The 23,693-nt window shown below is 33.9% G+C and overlaps 2 protein-coding genes across 7 annotated transcripts; both read left to right on the forward strand.

Annotated features, from left to right (window-relative positions):
- LOC109822877 (mimitin, mitochondrial) lies at positions 680 to 16,947 on the forward strand. Of its 2 annotated transcripts, none has more exons than XM_020389138.1 (8): positions 680 to 852; positions 2,374 to 2,430; positions 2,638 to 2,708; positions 7,223 to 7,274; positions 7,911 to 7,976; positions 10,247 to 10,318; positions 13,515 to 13,560; positions 16,783 to 16,947. In XM_020389138.1, the coding sequence occupies exons 1-8, from the start codon at positions 741 to 743 to the stop codon at positions 16,844 to 16,846; spliced, it is 540 nt and encodes a 179-aa protein (XP_020244727.1). In that variant the 5' UTR covers positions 680 to 740; the 3' UTR covers positions 16,847 to 16,947. The 2 variants fall into 2 exon arrangements, with proteins under 2 accessions (XP_020244727.1, XP_020244728.1); XM_020389139.1 differs by having other exon boundaries at positions 2,638 to 2,690.
- Positions 17,573 to 20,715, forward strand: LOC109823011 (beta-galactosidase 9-like). 5 transcript variants are annotated; one of them, XR_002242375.1, is made up of 3 exons: positions 17,573 to 17,598; positions 19,130 to 19,338; positions 20,454 to 20,715. XR_002242375.1 is itself a non-coding variant. In XM_020389328.1 (3 exons), the coding sequence occupies exons 1-3, from the start codon at positions 18,676 to 18,678 to the stop codon at positions 20,545 to 20,547; spliced, it is 345 nt and encodes a 114-aa protein (XP_020244917.1). In that variant the 5' UTR covers positions 18,661 to 18,675; the 3' UTR covers positions 20,548 to 20,715. The 5 variants fall into 5 exon arrangements, 3 of the variants coding, with proteins under 3 accessions (XP_020244917.1, XP_020244918.1, XP_020244920.1); XR_002242374.1 differs by having other exon boundaries at positions 17,582 to 17,593; XM_020389328.1 differs by lacking the exon at positions 17,573 to 17,598 and adding an exon at positions 18,661 to 18,714 and having other exon boundaries at positions 19,130 to 19,393; positions 20,506 to 20,715.

Raw genomic sequence — 23,693 nt, forward strand, 5'->3', positions numbered from 1 at the left:
AAGCATCTCGCCTAATATTGTATGATGAATATTATTTATCAATTGGATCATATACTATTGTTTGTGGATAACAAAGATATCAAATCTTTTGTAGGCTTAACTGAACTTAAATACCTTATAGTTTACCAAAATTATATTTACATACTCAACTTGTATCTTGCTGCACTTTTTTTTTAAATTTTAGATAACGTATCTTGATGCAGTTAAATATCCTAATGTTTTCGAAAATTTAATGTTTGTACCTTCTGTTTTGTTACCTAAACATAAGAATGTTCTTTGTAATTTTCCTATATGAGTTTCATGGTATAATTTTAGGACAATTCTATGTTTTATCCTCTTTCCATAAATACTTTATTGATATATAATTATCTATTAATATATTACCATACAATACTAATAGTTAATATGATATAGAGTTTTATAATAGCGTTGGAAGTTCTAGGGACCAAATTATGCAAATTTAAAGTGACATATAATATAATTAATTAACAATGATAATTAATTTAGTTTAGTTAGTATTAGAATGTAATATTAAAAAAATAGGGGTAATATAGTCATTGGAAAGTTTTTCCACAACTCCTTTTTTTAAAGGGAGTATGATTAGATTATATTATATTAGATTAGATTAGATAAAACAAAGTTTAGGGGTAATTTGTAACACTCCAAACTTCAGGGGGTCATGTGAAATTAACTGCTCTCTCTCGCGTTCAGGAGCTGCGATCGATCGAGGAGGGAGGGAAATGGCGAAACTGTTATCTAAGCTCAAGGGTTTCTTCAGCTTAAAAACCCTCGCCGGCGTTGACAAGGCGGGAAACCGCTACTTCACTAGAGTGGAGGACGTTGATGGAATCAGTAATCATCTCGCTCTCTCATTGATCTCTTTCATCCTTTCTCTTTTTACTTTCTTGCGACCCATTTCTCGAATTTTTTTACTGTTTAAAATCCTATGTTATTGGAGCTATAATGGGATCTTGGTTTTCCATTAAATTCATTGTTTGTGGTTTATTAGGTGTTGAATTGTATGGTAATTGTTTTCTTGGTTGCGATTTGACTGACTCTGCTGCATAAATTAATGATTATTCTGATGGGAAAAGGTTGGTTTAGTAATTGTTTCTGTAGGATTATGAAATGGTGATGATTATTTTGTCTAGTTGTTCCTTGAATTCAATGCTCAGAGGTTTGACCGCGTAGTTTATGTTATCTCGGTGATTTGTGGTTATAAACTGAATCTGAGATCTGGGTTCTTGATAAAATACATGGTTCGATGTTAATGTGAATTGGTTTGGTTAATTAGGTGTTGAATTATATGATTATTGTTCTCTTGGTCGTAATTTGATTGAATCTGCTGCATAAATTCTTGATTATCTTGATGGGTTTCTGTTGATTTAGAAATCATTTTTGTATGGTTATGAAATGGTGATGGTTATTTTATCTAGTTCTTTTCTTCAATTTCTGCTCAGAAGCTGTTTGTGGATTTGACTAAGAGGGATCTGATGTGTAAGGTAACACCTTATACTATCTTAGTGATTCTTAGTTATACAATGAATTTGACCTGGGTTTTGATGTTTGATTAGATCTATCGAATAGGTTGGATATATAAGTGTTGTTTTTAACCTTTTTATGACATGAAAAAATTCTTTACAGCTTTAATAATCATAGATTATTTCTTTAAGAAAGTTCATTATTAATAGATTTTATTTTTCGATCCATGAATTTGGAACTAGATTTCGTATTTCATTTGATTTATTGGACAATAGGCATTTTTGATACTATGTTTTTATGATGGGTTTGATGACTATGTTGTGGTGAATATATATAGCAAAATGAGCTACCAAGAGATAGAAGTGTGAAGCCCACACTTTTTGATGTAACTTTTAGGGTGGGCGTCATCACATGGCTACCTCTTGACAGCTTATTTAACAAAATGAGCTACAATCTCATACCCATTATTTTCTTTAAAATAATAGTTTGTGTTAGAAGGCTTGATGTTGCACAGTTCTTCATTTCATGGTTGATCTATTGTCAGGTTTCAATGTTCTTTGCTTAAGGTATTTTTTGCTCCTTTTTTTTCCTCCATAAAACAGAAGTCTATTTGGATGAAATTATGTCGTTATCTTATCGACTTCAAATGCGATGATTGAATGAGGATTAGTAAAGTATTTATTTTAGTGAAGCTTTTGAATTGAAAGATGCTCCTTCTTTTGAGTGAGTACTGGATTTTTATGCTCTCTCTTCATTTATTATTGCCATTAAGTTGTTAGCAATACTAAAATCATTTCAAATACCTAAATAAAATTTTGGATGAGTATTAAGTATTATTAATTATACTTGACAGAGGTTGTCATGTTTTCTAACTTCCTAGTAATTCTACAGTGAAGGAGAAAAGATGGGTGATATTCAAAGGCGAGGAAGATCCGACAGCTATACCAGGTAGGTTTGAACAAATCATAAAGTAGGTGCTTTCTTTGTAATAGTGTGCCAGGATTTTTTCATCATAGGTCATTAAATAGTTAGATTAGTTTTTACCAAGACAATAGCCATTTCTTTGTTCACATAAATAAATGTATTGTATTTCGCTATGTAGTACATGGCCTTGATCGAGTAAATCTTGAGATCTAACTACTTCTTGTGGTGTAGTTGAGTGGATATGCTGGTTGAATGGCCAAAGGAAGAAAGCTCCAACTCCACAGGCAAGAAAAATATCTTTGGTTGGTATTGTAAAATGTTTACGGAAGCTTGAGAAGTTACATGGTTTAATTTACTCAATCTTTATTCTTTATATATTTAGCTTATTGCATATCTATATACCTTTAGAAATTAAGTGAAGCTTATTGCAGTTCCATCACTATACAGTATATGCTGCATTGATTTGATCTATGTTAAATTTGAATAGGGGAGAGAGAGAGAGAGAGAGAAATGAGTATGCTTGGTTCTAAGCACAAAAAGTTGTGCTTGGTAGTGAGGTGGCATTTGATTTGGCCTTTTTTGTCTTATTTAGTTATAGGAATGATAGAAGCAGTCATGTGGATAAATTTTTTTTGTATTTTTTCTTTTCTTTTCTTCTTTGTCCTCCCTTTTTGGATAGTAGACAATAGGTGATCAACTGACCGGTTGAATTATGTTTGAGCATAGGATCAATGGCTAGGATTCAACTGATAAGTAAATAAAAACTAAGAATTTTCTTCATCAGCTAATTATAATGAAATCTCAACCTATATATTTATAGGGTTATAAAATTTTATTTTCTATCATAGCTTTTAAAATTAAAGACTAGAATTTAAATTCAAACAAACTTCTAATCCTACTACAAGTACCCTGTCCTACTAGATTAAAATTCTAACTAAGTCCAAAAATTAAAGTTTAAAAATTTAAAATCTAACCAAATAAAATCCAAAATTCTAGTAAAATAAAAAAAAATACAATTTGAATTTCTAACAACTCTATCTATAAAGTTTCTTTGAGTCTTGTCTTGCATCACTAGTCATGCATATTTTTAAAAATAAACTCCCATATTTAATATTAGTGCTACTAACATTTAGGTAAAAGTATCATTAACTAGTTATGTTTGTAGTTTTGCCCCCAGTGACAAAAGTTTCTGGATCCGCCCTTGTTTTAACCTACAAAAAATAAAATAAAAATTGAACAGTCCACATCCAATAATTTAGATGATCAAAGTTCTTGAACTGTATATAAATTTTGTGATCCGGTTCTATCACTATCTTTATTCATTGCCTCAGCTCTAAACTCCACTGCATGAAGAATCGAAGTGTGAGCTGCCTCTTAAATCCTCCTCTAACATGCGTTATCCATCAACTTTTCCTCTTAATATTTGTGATTTCTCATCTAAGTTGTATGGGTATGGGTACTGGAGTTGTACGGTGGAGTTGTACGGGACACGACAAACTTGTAAAAGGTGGGTAGGAGGACACAGCTATATATGTGCATGTTATATATATTATATGTATTAAAATTAATAATTTACATAAGATCAATATTGTTTTTTCATTTATATTAGATGAATATATAAGAAATAGATGTGAAGTGTAGAAGATATGTCCAAGAACTATATGTGGAGTATTTAAATTAAAACATGTATTACATAATTAAGTATACGCTTGAACAAGCGTGTGCATATATTCAAGAAGTTTTGGTACGGGTATGTGTCCATGGGTACAGCTTCTGATTGAAGCACCCAAGTAATGCTCATCAAGGGACTTACAATGAGTTGAATTCACGCATATTAGTGGTGCAACTGACAGAAAACAAGTCCTTTTCAGTTAGCGTCCTGCTACCTCAAAATTTATCAGGACCCTGTTATGTCAAGAATTTTTTATTATTCTTGTTATCAAATTGGGATTGTCCCCCTGCTCCAATCTTTAGTGGCTAGAAAGATCGTTTATGAGTATGAATAAGCTCCAGCGAACACAGGCTCATGTTCATGTTTCTTCTTGTAATTTGAGAATATCTAAGATGTGTGTGCATGTAGGCTTAGTCACTTTTCTTGTATACTGTACATGATGTGTTTTTTCTGATCTGAGCTGCAACTTGTAATCCATATCTTGTTCTTCAACCAAGGGTCTACTTTCAAATAGAAATTGAACTGCAAACTGTATTAACTCATAACTAGATGGTAGCAGAAGAAAAACTAAATCACAGGAGATAACTAATGAAGTGTGATAACTCTTTCTTGTTAACTTTATGTGGGCAGCCCTGATCTCTAACACGAATCTAGAACATAATTTTTTTGTTTTTGTATGTACGAAACTGCTGCACCTAAACTTTGTAATTTTCTTACATTCCAACACATTAAATATGGGCCATAAAGTGGCCTTTTTTGTACCCTAGAGGAGGGGGTGATTAGGGTCTTATGCTAATCTAATCCGATTTTATGCCAATTAAAACTAATAACAGAATATCTTAGCAAGAATGAAATGCAATAAGATATATTAGCTAGGATAAGGCAATATGAACAATGAAATATATCATAGTAAAGAGATATACTATGAGATATATATGCAAGGATATGAAACAAACACAAGGGTAAACAAAATGAAACAAGATAGTGGATGATATAAATAATGAGACAATGGCGATATGAGCAATGAGCACAAATATAAATAAACGCCAAAGCACACTCAAACACAATCAAATGATCACGGAGTTCGGACCTTCCGTCCTACGTCTCCGCTCCCCACTCCCGGGGAGAAATCTACTATCACAACCGGGTTTTCTACGCTCACCCGAATAACGTTTACAACCACACTATGTCGGTTTTTAACGATCACCGATCAACGTTCACAATCACTCACAGTGTCGGTTTTCAACGCTCACCGAACAACATATACACTCACACTCATAATGTCGGTTTTTAACGTTCACCGATCAACCTCCACTCCTCACACTCGGTTTTCTAGCTAACCGAAAACTTTACAATCTCACAATTATAATAAATAATAAATTTGTTCTTTACAATAGATGAGAACACAATGAAAGCTCACACTCAATTGTTACAACTCCCCACAACCTAAATTATACTATGAATGTAAATACAATAAGCTCAAAGGTTGTGTGTGTAAGCAATAAGAAAATCAAAACTAAACTCAATTAAAATCTAGCATATAGAAATTATGAACAAATCAATAAATAGCTAGAAATAGAGTTTAGGAATTCTTCTCTGAAAATTAAGTTGGAGAGGAGGATTAAAATGAAGTTCAAACACTGTAGATGATCTTCTCCACTTGTAAAACAATCTTCACAAACCAAACAGACTTTGAACCCAACTAAAAACCTTTTCAAAACTCTTTTAAACTTCTTTAAAACTATCCATTGGGTTACTGAGATAAAAGGGGTTTGAGGGTTTATATAGGAAGAGAAAACAACAGCAAAAACCCCAAACAAATGACAAAAAAGCCCCAGCCAATGGTAACAAGAAATAGCCGTTGGAAAGGATCTGATGAAAATCTCGCGGTCGACCGCGAGCCACTTTCGAAGCTGAGAATTTTTCAGAGATTTTGACGGTCGACCGTGGGAAAATTCGAGCTGACGGTCGACCGTGACGGTCGACCGCGAGAGTTTCTGCAGCCCACTTAGCAAAAGACACAGGGGCGGTCGACCGTGGCGGTCGACCGCAAACTGATATATAAAAAATTCAGGTTTGAAAACAGTTTGCTGATTTTAAAACACTGTTTAAAAATATCAAATAAATTTCAAAAATTATGAAACTTTGGGAAATGATCATAGACATGATAATACACATGCTACAAGAACTGGTTTTCTAAAAGGACTTCCCAAATGAGAAATATCATCATTTTGCAAAATAGTCCAAAACATGAAAATATAAACATATGAATTTTGACATTTTGGCTAAACCATGTTTTGAAACTTTACAAAATGATTTTATAGACTTGAAAAAGGATGTAAACTATTGTTATGAAGTCTATAAACAATGAATGTAGTATTTTATCAAAATACACATATAATGCACTAAAACATGATTTCGTTGAACTAAATAAATTGATATTGATGAAATCATATATATGCATATGAGTATGAAACTAAAATATGTTTTCTAATTATATTTAATTGTTTCATAGTAAAACTTGAAAACTATCAAACCAAAACATATATGTATATATATAACTATATATATACATGGAAATCAATAAATGTGTGTGTTTATATGATTGAGCTTAAAGTACTAACACACATAATATAAACTCCTAAACTAGATTACCCAAGCGTGATGAAGGTCTTCAATGAGCTCAACTTGGTACACTTGCGGATGAAGCTTGAACTTGGATCTTCAACTTGAATTGTACATAGCTTCACCTACTATTCCGCCAACCTCCATTAGATATTATCGTTGAAGCGCAATCCATCCAACCTCCAACTTGTTGTTTGCCTAGGATAAATACAAAACACAAACACTAGACAAACAACATTAGAAGTAAATTGTTTGTTTAAACATCATCAAAACAAGAAGGCCAACAGCCTTTCCTAAGTTTCAACTTGCTTTAAGTAGACACTAGAACTGGCATATGAATAGGCTCAAGACATCCACTTAATCATGATCCTAAATTTTGAGGACGCCATTTGGTACTCTTTTTGCTTTTAACTTTCATTATTGACTACAACTACAAGTGGGTTAAACTCTTGGTAAATTCTTGTTTGAGATGCAGTAGGTTTAATTTGTCGGCTTCTAATAGTCATTATACATCTGCAGGAAATGGTTCAGCTGGAGGCTATGCGGGAGCGCGTTAAACAAAATGTCTTACGTATGTAACTTCTTAGTTATATACTAGCATATTTTAAGATCAAATATTGTCTACTAGCATATTTTAAGATCAATCATGAAAATGTCTGCGAGCAGCTACATCATAAGAGATATCTTTCTCTTGACTATATAGTTTGAGAAAAATTCTCGACTATATATGGAACCTTTAGTAACAGATTATGTTTCAGTACTTTCACTAACCAAACTAGAGGTTATGGTTGAACTGCCCTAGTTAAATGTAATAATCAAGTTTTCTTTCTTCAATCATTCCACCATGTACCAATTTCAGCAATAACATTTCAGTTGTTCGTTATGCAAGTAAATGATAACCTTTCATAGTTTTGCATTTATCAAAGCAGAAAGATATATAAAAGACATTTTTATGCCAATGACCTAATTTCCATGCATCCCTCAATTTTATCAACCTGTAAGTACTTTGGCAGCTTGGCTACCATACCTTAAGAATGTTATTGCTTCCTAACCAACATGCTATGCATGTTAACATTGTTTATACATACTTTTTTATCTGAAGAAAGTTGTTTTATACCTTCAAGCCAAACTAATTCTTCAGTTGTAGGTAAGTGGTTATTGCATCATTAGCGGCTCTTTCTTAAATTTTCATTGTTTCTTGTCAAAGTTTTGAAGAAACAAGAAGAAGAAAAGAAGGCAAGTGGTGCTTATCCTCATCAGAGAAAAAATATTGGTATGTCATTTACTTAGCAATGCACTTTAAAATAGAATGCAATACACACTTTATTATTGTAGTTACTAGTTAAGTGTTGTAATGAAATCCTTGTATTGATTTTTTTATATCTATCCACACAAGAATAGAAATATAGTAATCTCATTGAAATTATTGTTTGGCATTTCTAGCATTTGATGCTCATTGAGCAATTTCTGACTCCTGAAGCAAATTCTGCAGCTTTTAATCCGGAGAAAACATCAGAAGGTTTTTTGAGGAAAGAGAAAATATCACAATTGCATAAAAGTTTAAATTTACAGATTAACTTTTTTTGTTTCTTATACCACTTCTTCCATTTCCATTTGCTTATACCACTTCTTCCATTTTTTGTTGCTTATACCACTTCTTCCATTTGCATTTTATCTAAGTAAATATTTGGCATTTGTCACAAAACTAAGTCGGGGAACATGGCTTGCTGTGCTCAATCCTAACATTCAAATGCGGAAAGATGAGAAATTAGGTGACGTTCACGTGCATGCTTAACCTCTTTCTGTTGTTCATGTACTGGACGTTGGAAAAACTACATGATTGGTGATTCAGCATGCATCCGTTTGATCCACATGAAATACTTCAGTACCTTCTTGTGCTTTATATTCTTTTTCATTGATTAATCAGCTATATTTCCTGCATTGAATTGGTAAATTTTATTCATTTGACCCAAATTACGAAAGTGCAGAAACTTACTGATTATAATTACCTACTCATTTATGTCAAAAGTGACAGGACTAGGACCGAAAAGATGTTCTTTATATCCAGAAACGTTGGAACTTGGTACCAATTGACCGATTAGTAATATCTTTTGTTGCAATGTTCATCATTATAGCCATCTAGCATTTTTATTGGCATGGGTTGAGAACGGAGTACAACTATATGAGCTGAGGTGTTTCTACAAAAGGATTAACCTAACTTTATGACCGTCTGCTTGCGTAAAGCCTTCGAATAGGGCTGGTATTGGGTTAGGTTGGGTATTCTTACCCTACCCTCAAGGCATTAGATTCAGGCCCGTTTGTGATCGGGTTTGTCTTCTTGATACCTGTTGATTTCGGGTTCTAATATTAGAAAGAGTAATGAGCCATACCCTTCCAAGTGCTTATCACATCTTGGTTCTGTTTCATCTTTGAGGTTTGATCCAGTATAATGAAAGAATATAACTATAAATTAAACGTGACTACTTGTGATATAAAAATTACTGTATACTTAAGAATCATATTTAAAAGTTACGTTAGTCCTTTTATGTATTTTCATTCATTCAACTCTTTCCTTATGAATTATAAATAATTTATGTAACTATTTTGGATGAGCATCCAAAAAATTATTACACTTAAAAGGGAAAAAATTTGCTTATTTTTATGGGATATTTACAAGTGAAAACCTTTACCAACTTATTTTAATTTAACTAAATAATATGTGCATATACACACGTACACAATGAAGCATAATTAGCTCATAATATTTATACAGTGGGTATGATTTAAGTTGACTCGAACCAGTTCTAGTTTTCGTAAATCTTTGTCCTACCTACTTTAGGTTAAGGAAGTGAGGTAACTATTCAATAAAATGATATTAAGCATGTTTCCCATATCTTCTCAAGAAGCAAATGGGGTATTTCTTTGCAAGGGAAAGAATCAGTACGTATTTGATTCTTTGAGGAATGAATTGAGAGAATTGGATTTGGATTATTCATATTCTGGCCAGGACTGGTTCAATTTAATCTTATCCAACCCGAAATCGAGACTGGGGATATCGGACCTAGTCCTGTTTGGCCCCTATCAGGTTGGGATAATTGGGAACATTCTTAGACTCTTATCCCTTTGAGTTAGTTCCTAATTCCTATCCAGGGCTATATAACTAATCAAGTAACTTTGTTTTGCATTTTAAAGGCAATTGAGAGTAAAAATTTAACTCACTTCAGACAAAGTTTAAAGTTCTGCAGGAGCTTTACACTTTAAAAATTATGTAGATTGAGTTAGCATCTGGAAAAAAATGGGAGATGATGGATTCACAATATGAAAGCTTTATTCAGTATATCAAAATGCCAAAATAACTACTAATTGGAATTTTCAAATGTTATGCACTTATGCTCCACAGCTCCAATTCTAGTTGTAACCTTATGCTATTTTTTATATATTTTTCCCTTCAATTTCATTTGATATTCTTTTAGATGTATTATCTAGAAATCATTTGAAGTGCTCATATGAACTGGTTAGGTCTAAATCATTACTTAAATACAGGGAAAGATGGATCACCAGATCTTAGGAGTTTCATCCAACAGTTCCCTGATGCTTCCTTTGGCCACAAGAATGGTAGAGTCTTTATCTTTTTGTAGTGCACTGTATGCTTTCTCTGGTTGAATCTTTTTTGGTGGCTACATGATACTGTTATTGCAGAATACTTATAAATACTGATGATCCTTTTTTTTGGCCATGCTAAACAGTTTGCTTAGATTCCACCCTCGTTCTTTCCTTTTCAGAAAACTAATGCCTGATCTCTATGGTCACTTGGAATTTTTATCTTTTATGACTTTTTTCCTGCTTGAACCTATCCTTCTAGCCTTTCACATGTTTCATTTTTTAATAACGTTGTACTATGCTATTGTTTTCTTAAGATTTCGTAAGTTGTTTATTTATACTTCTGTGTGTGTCGATGCTATGTATGTGTGTTGTGTGTAGACACACAACAGCAACAGCGACAGTTTTTATCCCAAAATTTGGAGGCTGGCTCCACAAATCCTAATCTTCCTTTCAATTCGATTTAGGTCTATCTCATCTTTTAATTTAATCAATAACATATGTGATGGGAAATAACAAGATGGAGATTCTTGGTTTCTCACAGACATTCTTCTCCCCTTCCTTCTCAAATGAAAAAAATACAATCATATTTATAGAAAAACCGAGAAAAATAAAATCCTAACTAAAGAAGAGATAACAACAAACAACTAAAAGAAGATGGCATCAGATAAGATCTTAACCAAAGGAAAGGATAAAATCAAATAAAATCATAAAATCGTAATTGAACTAAATCTGATCAAATCTTCATTTAAGATTCAAATCTGAATTTGCCCTGCATCATATCTCTTCCTCTTGAAGAAACGCGTCCTTGAGTTTAAAATTGCATAGCATTGATGGACTTTGAATTCTTGTATTGCTAAAGTCGAAGCTACAAAGGTGGATTTTTTCAGCTCTAATACCAATTGATGGGGAACAACAAGACGGAGATTCTTGATAGGACTTATTTGGATCAAATAAAATAAAACACAAATAATAAAATTGCACTCTTCATTTCAGAATAGAAAAAGATATAGTCACACCTGGGCACCTTACATGTCCAATACTAGCAGCAATTCATATGCAGATTTCTCACAAGCATTCTTCTCTCCTCCCTCCTCAAATAAAAAAAATATAATCTTACTTATAGAAAATGAAGAAAAATAAAATCCTAACTAAAGAAGAGATTACAGCAAATAACATCCTAACTAAAAGAAAATATCATCGGATAAGATCCTAACCAAAGGAAATGATAAGATCAAATAGAATCATAAAATCCTAATTGAACTAAATTTGATCAAATCTTCATGAAACCTTTTTTTTTAAGATTCAAATCTGAATCTGTCTTGCATCAAATCTCCCCTTTTTGAAGAAACGCATCCTCAAGTTGAAAATTGCATAGCATTGATGGACTTTGAATTGCTGCATCTCTGATGTCGAAGCTACAAAGGTGGTTTTTTTCTACTCTGATACCAAATGACAGGGAACAACATGATGGAGATTCTTGATAGAACTTATTTGGATCAAATAAAACGAAATACAAATAACAAAATTGCACTCATCATTTGATAATAGAAAAGATATAAATATGGACCTCACACCCAGGCACCTCATATGCCAACATCTCACATACCTAATACTAGCTGCAATTCACATGCAGATTTTCACAAATATTCTTCTCTTCTCTCTCCTCAAATGAAAAAATACAATCTTAGTTATAGAAGTACTAAGAAAAATAAAATCCTAACTAAAGAAGAGATAACAACAAATAACATCCTAACTAAAAGAAGATAACATCAGATAAGATCCTAACAAAAGGAAATGATAAAATCAAATAAAATCATAAATCTTAATTGAATCTTCGTGAAACCTTTTTTTTATAGATTCAAATCTGAATTTGTCTTGCGTCAAATATCCCCCTCTTGAAGAAACTTATCCTCTAGTTTAAAATTGCATAGCATTGATGGACTTTGAATTGTGACATCGTTGATGTCGAAGCTACAAAAGCGGATTTTTTCGGTTCTAACACCAAATGATGGGGACAACAAGATGGAGATTTTTGATAGAACTTATTTGGATCAAATAAAACGATAATACAAATAAAAAAATTAGACTCTTCATTAAGAATAATAAAAGATAATAATATGGGCCTCACACCCGGGCACCTCACATGCCTAATACTAGTTGCAATACACGTGCAAATTTCTTATATACATTCTTCTCTTCTCCCTCCTCAAATGAAAAAAATACAATCTTATTTATAGAAAAACTAAGAAGATAAATAAAATCCTAATTAAGAAGAGAACATCAGATAATATCCTAACCAAACGAAAGGATAAAATCAAATAAAATCATAAAATCCTACTTGAACTAAATCTGATCAAATCTTCATGAAATCTTTTTTTTTATAAAGATTCAAATCTGAATCTGTCCTGCATCAATATGCTTGTTAATTGGTTCCAACCAAGTCCTCTTGGGTCCATCTCTAGCCTTCTTGCTTCAGTAGTTGTAATGTTATCATCTCTCGTTATTGGTGCATTTTATGGGCTTTGCTGCACATAGCCAAACTATTTCAATTGATGTTCTTTCATTTTGTCCTCAATAGAATCAAGTCACGATCCCCTACATGTTTTATCCTATTTCGTAGTGTATTAACTATTTCATTTCTGCCACCCTCATTTTCACATGTTGTCTTTTAATTGCCCAACATCACAATATGTATCTATATGCACATATAAATATATGTATATGTATATATATACGTATACATGCACACACATATAGACATACATACATACATACATACATAACATACTTAAATACATATATATGTGTGTATTCAGTAGTATTAAATATTTAATCTGCATTTGGATCCTCATAGTGATTGGATGATCATCTTCCTAAACCCTCTCTGCCCATTGCTTTGGCATGGTCAATTAAATTGATTGTAACTACTAATGCAATATACTTATCTTATTTACAACTAGAAAGAATCATTCCAGAAGCAGTAGATAGTTACCACTAGGAACATGATCATCTTATTCTCAAAGGAAGGTGAGAGGATTTGAATCCTTTGGTTCCAATGTGAAAAAGCCTAAGGTCACAGATCAAGGAACAAACATTCTTCTGATTCTCTGTTACCTTAGAGCTATCATACTGTCAAATTTACATGTTGCATATTTTACTATCAGCTATTTTATTAATACATGCATATTTTCCTCCTTTTGTAATATAGGAGATGAGGGATCAACTGCAAATGATGACACCAAGACTGAAGATAGGTATGGTTTATTATGCTCACAAAACTTCCCAAACCTGAATTTAGATATTGTTGCAACACATAATAACTCTTTCTTTATTACCATTAATTTATCTATTGAACTTGTCCTTTCTTACACAAAGGAAGTTGTAAGTTTGGAGTAGTGACGATTTCACTGTCATTTTATTTTAAAAATTCACTGAACATCATGGAAAAATCTCACATTCTTGAAGACATTTACATGCTTACTTTCATTGAATGCCTTCCTAACATGAAAAATCTAGCCTTGGCATGTGAATACCCAGGGCTAGGAACAATCTATTGTCTAGAACCTAATTCATGTGTAATATAAGAAGCTTATTTGTGTAAGTTAAGTTCGTAGTGAAAACCATATAAATTTTGGATATTAACATATACAGGTACATGTACGTGTATTATGTATTGGATCTGGCACCTCATTTAAGAAAAAGCTAAATTGCACTTAAATACCCTATTGTTTCCCAAAAAAGCATTTATATACTCCAAGTTTCAAAATGGAGCAAAAAAATACCGTAAGTTGTTTGCCGTGTGAATTTGCTTAACGATGTTAAATTTAACCTTTAAAGATAGAATACTCTCTGCCTAAATAACCCCCCATGGTTAAAGCTTAAAAACCCCAAAACCTTATAGTTACAACTAGGAGTGTTATCGAGCGGATATGGTTCGGATATGACGTTTACCATATTCATATCCGCTTTTTATAAACGGATACGGATACGGATACGAATCACCCTCGGTAAGAAAAAACCTTAACCATATCCGCATTTATCGGAAACGGATACGGTTCGGATATTTGAGAATCGGATCGGATATGATCACGGATATAAACGGATATTCGACATAAATCTATTGGACTTATAATCTTCATACAAAAATCTTATACACATATGAAAGAAGATATTGTCAATGAATTAAAGCAAAGTTTCAATTCGACCTTATGCAGAAGACGGCGGATCAAACAAAGACGAAGCGGAATCAAAACAGTTTGCGGAATCAAAACCAGTATTTGCTACGCAAAAGCATAGGCAAACTTCATGAAAGAAATGCAGCTCCTGTCAAGGACAATTCATAAAGCTAACTTAAATAGTTCAATGTCGTACATTTCAGAAACATCATTACAAGTGAATAATCAAACTATGTTAGTACTCAAATCATCTGAATATGAGAAGCCCTAAGACAATATTAGCAAGCAAACGACACATAAATGAATAAGGTTACAGCACATAAATGTAGAACCTATTACTGGGACATAATCTTCATCACAAACCACCGAGCATATGTCACCCAAAATCAAACCGGTAATGAGGAATACTACTTGACCTTATTAGACCAAAATAAAATTTCAGAAAAGGGGTCTGATTGAAATGACACTGACAGTGAGGAAACACGCAATACAAAAATCTAAAAGGAATATAAGTAGAAATCAGCAGATAGCAGAACTCATCATTACAGTCTCCTAATTTTTCTACAGAAATCCAAATGAATAACTTCTACAAATAACATTATTTCGCAAAATCCCCCCACGGCCGCCATGGGTATCCAAAACAGTAATTTCTACAAGTAGTAGATAATGAAGGCCTAGCTTAAAATGGACCATCACTTGCGCAACAATGACGACATCATCGCCGAAGCTAGGGTTCCTCGAGTACGCAGCACTGTCCCCAGCAGCGCACACCGACGCCTGAGATCACCAGCTGTGACCCGCCGCCGTCGCTGGAGTGGAGAATCGTGGAGGTGTGGTCCGTGTGGAGCACTGGATCGAGATTCGAGAGTGGAGGCGGCCTGCTCCTGAGGGCTGAGTGAGGATGAGGGCCTAGGGTTTTTTCTTTTTAGTTTTGGTTTTGGGTTAGTGGGTTTGTAACTATAACATTAGGACCCGATTACCCGAATCACTATTATATTGCGGATATCCGTATCCGCAACCCTTTATATCCGTTACCGAATCCGTATCCGAAAAAAAATCCGAAACCATATCCGTATCCGTTACCGTATCCGCCCGGTTTCAAATTTAGCCTACCATATCCGTATTCGTTCGGATACGGATGGGGATCGGTTCGGATATATCCGAACCGTTTGGCACCCCTAGTTACAACTAATTTTCTCAAAATCTCTCTCTCCCACTTCCACAATGAAAAACTAGGGTTTTTTAGTTTTCATGTCTAAAATCTCTCTCGTTCTCTCTCCTTGAGTTCTGGTTGAGGAATACAACGAGCTGTAGCAGATGGTCCCAATTCTATGGTTTCAAATTGGAGGAACCGAGGAAGATACTCAGATTTTGAAGGTTTAGGGCTCTCTGATTTGTTTCTGAAGGTAAAGCCACCTCCTTTGATCGATTTTGACATAGCATGGAAGTCTAATTAGGGGGAAAATGGAATTTGTGTTTACATGGAAGAAGATGAAGAAGATTAAGATGGAAGAGGAATGATATTTAATATGAGAAAAGGGTTGGTAAACCGGTAATTAATACAATAGCTGAGTGTTGTTGGTAAGTAAATTAGTCACATGAGGCAGCACTGTGAAAATATTTTTGGAATATTCTTGCAGCTAGTTAATAGAAGGTAACTAACTGCACTTTTTTTACAACTTGGGTTTTTTTTAGCCTCGTTTTGAAACTTGGTGTATATAGGTGCTTTTTTGGGAAATAGTAGGGTATCCAAGTACAATTTAGCCGTAGGAAAATGAACTATTGAGTCAAAATGGTGAGGTCCACTTCCTTTGATGTGACTAGAAAGAGGTGGGTCTCATCATTGGTATGTCTCTTGGTAGCTGACCTAGTAAATTGAGCTCTCACCTCATAAATAAGTCATGTGTATGTATCCTGAAGAGAAACAATTTTATCTAGATTATAAGACATATCTCTTGCTTTTGGCTTTTTCTTTTTAGTGAGTAACCACTTAGCATCTTTGTTTACTGACAAGATGTGCATGGAAGAAGTTCATGATTGTAAGGGGTTATCTTTCTTCTTACAGAAAACCTGATCACATTTATAGCCTTCATTTTTTTGCGGTATATTTAAAATCTTCAGAAGTGCAATGTGGCAATTTTTACTGTCCTTTTTAAGAGCTGATTCGGCAAGAGCTGTCTAAGTCTTGACGCATTGTGCTGAATGTTCCTACTAAAGAAATTATAACTTGTAAATGTCTTCATGTATATATTTGGGAATTGATCCAATTTCTAATACATATTCCTTTGATGTTTATTTCAGGTCTACAGAACCTACAGGATCTGGTCAGTCATTCAAACCTGGGATGTGGCAGCCACCAACGTGAAGACGCACAATCTCATTTCTATACAACTATCAAGATTTGTTCATGGTTATCAACTATTTGAACTTCAAGGTTGATACAACTGGGAACTTAGGTTTTTTAGTTTTTTTTTTTTTTTTTTTGGGGGGGGCGGGGGGGGCGGGGGGCGGGGGGGTATATAAGATGCCTTAGTTTATTGGGGAAAGAATTAATCTTCGCTTTGTAAGCGCTCCTTACGCATTTGCTTGGGGTATAAGATGCCTTTAGTTTATTGGGGAATTAATCGCGCTTCGTAAGCTCCTTTCGCATTTGCTTTTGCATTGCCAAGTGTTTAATCCATCTTCACGAGTTTTCAGATATGTGTTGTATTTTATGATGTGTTGTAACATTCAGTTTGTGCAGTTGTACTCTGTAAAAGAAAACACAATTTTGAAGATCTTTTGTATGAGGATTTCTTTTTACAAGTTGACCTCTGGTATTTATACACAACACAAATGTTACCTCTCGTAACTAGTTTATCGGAAACTAATCAAACATCTGTTGTAATCTGTTTGAAGAATTGCCTTAGGCTGCGTTTGGGAACTTGGATTTGGGCTTGGATTTAAAATTCAGGGTATTTTAAATCCAAATCTCTAGTTTGGGTTCTGATTTAGACCAAGATTTTGAATCAATTGATTTAACAAAAAGGAATTTGGAAGCCCAAAACAAGGGATTTCAAATTCCACCCCACCCCCTGTCATTTATCAAATCCCGACCCGATCCTTCGAACTGGTAAGGTGCCTCTCGCTTCATTTTTTTTGCCACTTGAAAGTGTGAATTTTCGATTCTTTCAAGTATATTGACTCTGGAGTCGTTCGCTTTTATTTATATCTCGATTAGCTTATATTGGAAATTTGGAAGGAGTACAATCAAGAGGTTATGATACAAAAATTAAGAGATTAGGATTTAGCAACTCCTGACTAATTAGCTACGGGCATTCTACGTACTCTGATATGGCATTCCTTTGTTCATTTCTCACGACAGCGCTCACCTGTCTCTAACGAATGATTTGTAAGGATCCTTGGCGGTTGAGAGTTCCACCTGCCGATAATCAATGTTTTTGATAACTTCTACCTTAATGAATGCAATGAGTCTGCTTTCATCAAGTGATTAGTTTCCTTGGAATCAATTAACATGTAAATAGTTCTTATGTTTTCTTTAAGAATCCATTTTATTTATGAGACAAACTGTGCATGTGTCTCTGCGTGTTCGGTAGAACCATGTTAGGTAGCTCAAAATCAACAAGGTATGCCAAGAAATACACAAAATAAAAAGGAAACAAGAAGGAACATTTAGTGATGCTACCTGATGAGAAACATAACAAAGACAAAACATAAATTAGGGAAGAAGAAGAAGAAGAGAGGTCAGCGCTGAATAAACGTTTCAAAATTACTTTTTTAATCACCAGATTTGTTATATGTTCAAGGCATCTGCCACAGTGACATGTTTGTACATATTTTGACAGTTAAAAGGTGATTATTTTTGGGAGAGATTTGCCACTTGAAAGTGTGAATTTGGGTGTTGTGAGCTTATGTTGTGAGCTCATGATCAAAACAACTCATTTTTATAATCCAGAGCTACGCCCAGCATTAAGCCACACATCTATTTCAGGTCACTTAAAACATAGATAAACTCGTTGCTGATCATTATCCAAATCTGACACAATGTTCCTTCTCAAGGTATTGTTGTTGTTTTTTCCTATTAAAAGAGTGCCGCCTTCTGATGATATTAAGCTAATATTGGGCTTCACAGTTTGTAGCGTCTCTAGACGAGATGACTACAATCATAAATACCACACACAATGAATAGAAGAGATGGCGACAATCTTGGGCAATTGCAGGAACCAATTCCCGGTAACATGTTATAACTTTGTTTTCTCTGAAAATGGACAAAGACATGAAGGTTTTTTTTTCAGCTTTCCGTACACGCATTGATGAATAAAACATAGCTTGTATTTTTTGGAACCTCTCATATATGTTCGTAATTTCGCAGCTTGTTACGATGTATTGCTGCATGCTGTTAACATTTACAACCTGAGCAAGATTTTAACAGCTATTGTATTAGAAGTTCACTCATGTACTCTGGATTATATTTACTACACGGTTGGATGTTTATGGTTAAACAATTATTGAAAGTTATGCTAGTACCAGAGTATGAACACATTACTTTTTCTGCACTATTGTACTGTCTAAGATTTTAGTAACATTGATTAGTGTATTGAAATTATAAGTCGACCTTCTTAGTGATCTTTGGATATTTCAAATGCAGACTTCTTTCGATGCCCCTGAAGGCAATGATACCGTCGCTCTTGATCTGGGGAGCATGGGAAAGGGCCAGGCTTGGGTAAATGGTCATGGCATTGGAAGGTTCTGGTCATTGGTAGCCCCTAAAACTGGATGTCCCAGAAGTTGCAACTATCGTGGAGCTTATAATGAAGACAAGTGCACAACAAACTGTGGGGAGCCAACTCAAACCCGGTATCACTACCTTCCTACAATTACATATTTGATTTTTGGAAGGTTCTGGTCATTGGTAATCCTATACGTCTTGAATTCTTTATTGAATTGCATTTGTTCAGTTATTGTTATTTTCCATGTTTGATATTAGGTATACTTGTCATTCAGGAACACTAGTGCTTTTTGTGGTTGTGGTTGTGATATGTATTAGGTATAGCTGTCACTGCATCTAAATTTTCTTCTCCCCTTGACTCATAACCACCCCCACATTGATGAATAGGCTTCATGTAGCCTTAAAAATTATTGATGTGCTCATTTTCTTTGCTAGTAAGGTAACTAGGTTTTGATCTCGAGAGGTTAGTGGGTGGTTGATACAGTGCTTGGGTGCCATTTTGCATCCAGGAGTCTCATATTCATTGTGTGTTATACTCGCACCTGGTAAAATGCTGTATAACTAGTGTAGCTTACGGGCTAATGTAGAGTAGGTTGTTCTTTTAGCTCTGTATTCTTTTTTTTTCTTTCAGCTCTGTATTCTTTTTTCTTTCAATTTGTTGGAAAGAACATGCATTCTCATTTTTGTTCTTCACTTTGGGTCATTTCTTGTCTGATTTTTTTTTTATTTTACATGTTCTGTATTTCATAGACTATGGTCTTTGTTTCGACCGTTCCTTGTAAAAATCAAGGATCTGAATAGTTGTGACTGTTTAATTCAAGTATCTGAACGTATGTTTGAATGTGTTGAGTTCTGAGATCCGAAGTACATGCTTCCTTTTTTGTTTTCTTAATCTTTTTCTTTTTTATATTACCTGTGTTTTTTCTCTAGGTGCTAATTCTGGACTGGAAGTAATTATTTGTGCTCTTCCTTTGGTTCATGTATGATGTTAGACAAATTTGAGTGACTAAGTCTCATGTATGATGTTAGGCTGAGTTGTAAAGTGTGCGCAAATTTAGTTCTCATGTTTGTTATTAGGTTGTGTATCATCTAGTGTATTGATTTTCCTAACCAGTACTCTCATAAGTCTCCATATGCATTTATGCTTATCTTATTCAGTCTCACTTATCCGACATTTTTGTTTAATTTGTTAGCTTGTTAGCTTGATTGAAAAAAATTATTGATCTGCTCATTTTCTTTGTAGGTTTTGGGCTCCATATCGTGATGGCTAATGAATTCCTCTTTTGTTGCTGCAGATAGGGTTTATCATACGAGCACTTCTGAATCCTCAGTTGTAATTTCTTTACATCAAGGATACTTCTCTTCTCACATGCTATTCAGTTTGCAACTCTTTGTATTTTTCTTATTAACATTTCTCTTGGTATATTAAAGATCAAATTGACTATGTAATTGTCAGTTGTACCTGCATTTGAGAAGATAATGGAATTGTTACTTATTTGCTCTGATATTAACTTATTCTCACTTTGAATATGTATGAAATATGAAACAAGCCTCAAGTGTTTTCCAGTCTGGATATCTGTGAAATATGCAATGGTAATGTATTATTTAGATGTTTTTTTTGTAAGATACTTGATATGTTTGTAGAGTTTTCTTTATTTTTATTTTGTTGAAACTCTTGCAAGTTATGGTGGGCAATGAATTTGAAAACTTAGCTAATGTAGCAATCATCGCTAAAATTACCTAAATTTGTGTTTTTTGGTTACTATTTTACACATCTCCGTTGTATTTGATGTAAACAAGATGGGTTAAGAGAATAAATTTTTATCAATTTTAAATTCAAATTCATGTATAATAAAGTACCCAAACACTAGATTTTGAAATCAAAGATTTCAAATCCTTTCAAACACTAGATTTTGAAATCAAAGATTTCAAATCCTTTCATTTAATAAAGATATCCAAACAAAAGATTTCATAAATCATGGATTTTAAATCCTAAATTTGAAATCCCTTGATTTTAAATCAACTTTCCAAATCCAAATCAAAGTTCCCAAACGCAGCCTTAGAGAAGAAATATTTGCTGCTTGGCTTCATTGTTGATTTCAGATTTTCGTTAACAGTACTTTTCACGGTAAATATTGGTCTCTTTGTTCCTTCTCTTTTCATTTTAGTACACAATTGTGCATGTTTATAAACGGAATATGTCAATGAAAAGAACATGTTGTCTGTTTCACCCAAAAATCAGTACGCAAGGTTTTCAAACTCCCTTTTTGGAAACATTCTTGGGCTTGTAACAACTCAAAATATCTTTGTTAGGTTAGAAGCCTAACCAGAAAGTGTAATTTTATTTATTTTTTATTACTAATTTTTGGAGCAAATAAAAAGCAATGTCATTCATGGGAACTAAGAAATTGAAGTTTTGAAAGCATTATTCATTCCAAAAAAATTATTCGTCATAATACTCGGCTTTCTCCGATTGTTAGGTTGAAAACCTAATTTAAAATTTTAGAGCAGAACCTAAAGTTTTATTTTCTTGCTTAGAAAAAGATTGTTGTTTTATTAAAATGAAAATTAGCATTAGGCAATAAGGCTAACCCCCAACAGCTAAGATAAAAAACTAAGTGAAGAACTTTTTTGTGTCACCAAAGGCACTGTAATTGCGATGTAAGTATCAGTTGCATGTAATTCTTGTTTATTGTTTTTAAAATTATTTAAATCTATTTGCATCTCAAACAAATTGAAACTAAAATTTCTGGTCCTCCTCGGTATAAGCAGTATTCTTCTGACAGTATACTTTGACTTTATTTGTCTGACAGAAAATATCCCCTTCACTTCAGTGACCCAGAGAATAATAAAAAATAAACATAAAAAATAAAAAACATTAATTTTTTTTTAAAAAAATCAGATATTCCATGATGGGACATGATCCAAAATCCATTATCTCTGCTGACGCCACAGTAGACGTCAGCATCGTTATTGCGAGTGGGAATAAAAACAATATCGCAGTTCAACATCCTTGGCCACCCTCTTTTATCTAGAATAAAATACTTTATTCCGCTAAATTTATCTTTTATTGTTATTATTATTATTACTACTACTATTTAATGATATTTGCAGTAACAGGACAAGGATCAAAGCGATGGGATAATGAGAGCAAGTAGGATTATTGAGTTTATTTCCAAAATATTGATGCCACTAGTGTTCTATAAATAAAATTTTATTTATGTATTTTGGGTTGGGGATTTTGTAGAGTTGAGAGGAGTGGTGGACACCAAAAAAATATTTTGTTATTATTTCTTTAGTGTCACAAACACACTATATTCTCAAATATAAATACTCTCTCTCTCTTTATGCTACTGGGATGATTTCAAACAAACACTTGGGGGTTATTTATAACATTAGTTTAGGGTAGATAAATACTATTAGGATTAGGTGATTACTATTAAGAGTAGGTGTTACTGTAACTAGGTAGGTGGTGGTAGATGTGAAGCTGCTGAATTTTAACACTCCCCCTCAGCAGCGACTTCTCTATCCACGAGTCTAAGCTGATTTTGAAATTTTGCAAACTTTGAAGTACTCAGTGCTTTGGTGAATATATCAGCATGAAAAACTGGATTATCTGTCAATCGTATTGCAGACTAATCATCGGAATGTAAAGCTACTAAGTAGTCTGTAGACTAATGTAGATCTCTCATTAGCTGAAAAAGCCACGTGCTTTCCTAAGCTGCCATCGCTGCTGATCTGTACTCTGTCTCTGTAGTTGACGATGACACCGTTGACTGTCTTTTGCTACACCAAGATATAGCCGCTGAACTAAGACTAAATAAATATCCGGTAGTAGACCTTCAAGTATCATGATCTCCAACATAACATCACATTAACCATAGACCTCACATTCTTTTACTTTCTTATACATGAGACCATAGTTAATTGTACCCTTAATGTACCATAGGGTCCTTCGGATTTCTTCTAAGTGAGGTTTTTTTGACTTCTGCATGTAACGGCTCATGAGACTAACCGCAAATAAAATATCTGGTATTATCATCGTTAGATAGATCAAGCTTCCAACTAGTTGTCGATATATAGTTGGATCTTCCAAATCTTTTCCTTCATGTGCACACAGTCTCAGGTTTGTCTCCATCGGCGTTGAGATTGAATTGCAGTTGAACATCCCGTACTCGAGCAGCATGTCCTTCGCGTATTTTTCTTGACAAAGGAATAGTCCATCCTTCCTTCGCCCGACCTCCAATCTGAGAAAAATGCTTGAGCTCCCCAAGCTCCTTCATATGAAGCCTGACAGAGAGATTTGTCCTCGTTCTCTGAATTTTTGTTTCATCATCTCCAGTTAAGATTAAGTCATCCACATAGACCAACACGATTGCTACTCTATTGTCAGCTTGTTTGACAAATAAATTAGAATCTGCAGGAGAAAGAAAGTATCCACTTTGAATTAAGAACTCACCAATCCGTAGAGAGCTTTCTTTAG

Source organism: Asparagus officinalis, chromosome 8 (genome assembly GCF_001876935.1).
Source record: "Asparagus officinalis chromosome 8, Aspof.V1, whole genome shotgun sequence".
Taxonomy (NCBI): Eukaryota; Viridiplantae; Streptophyta; class Magnoliopsida; order Asparagales; family Asparagaceae; genus Asparagus; species Asparagus officinalis.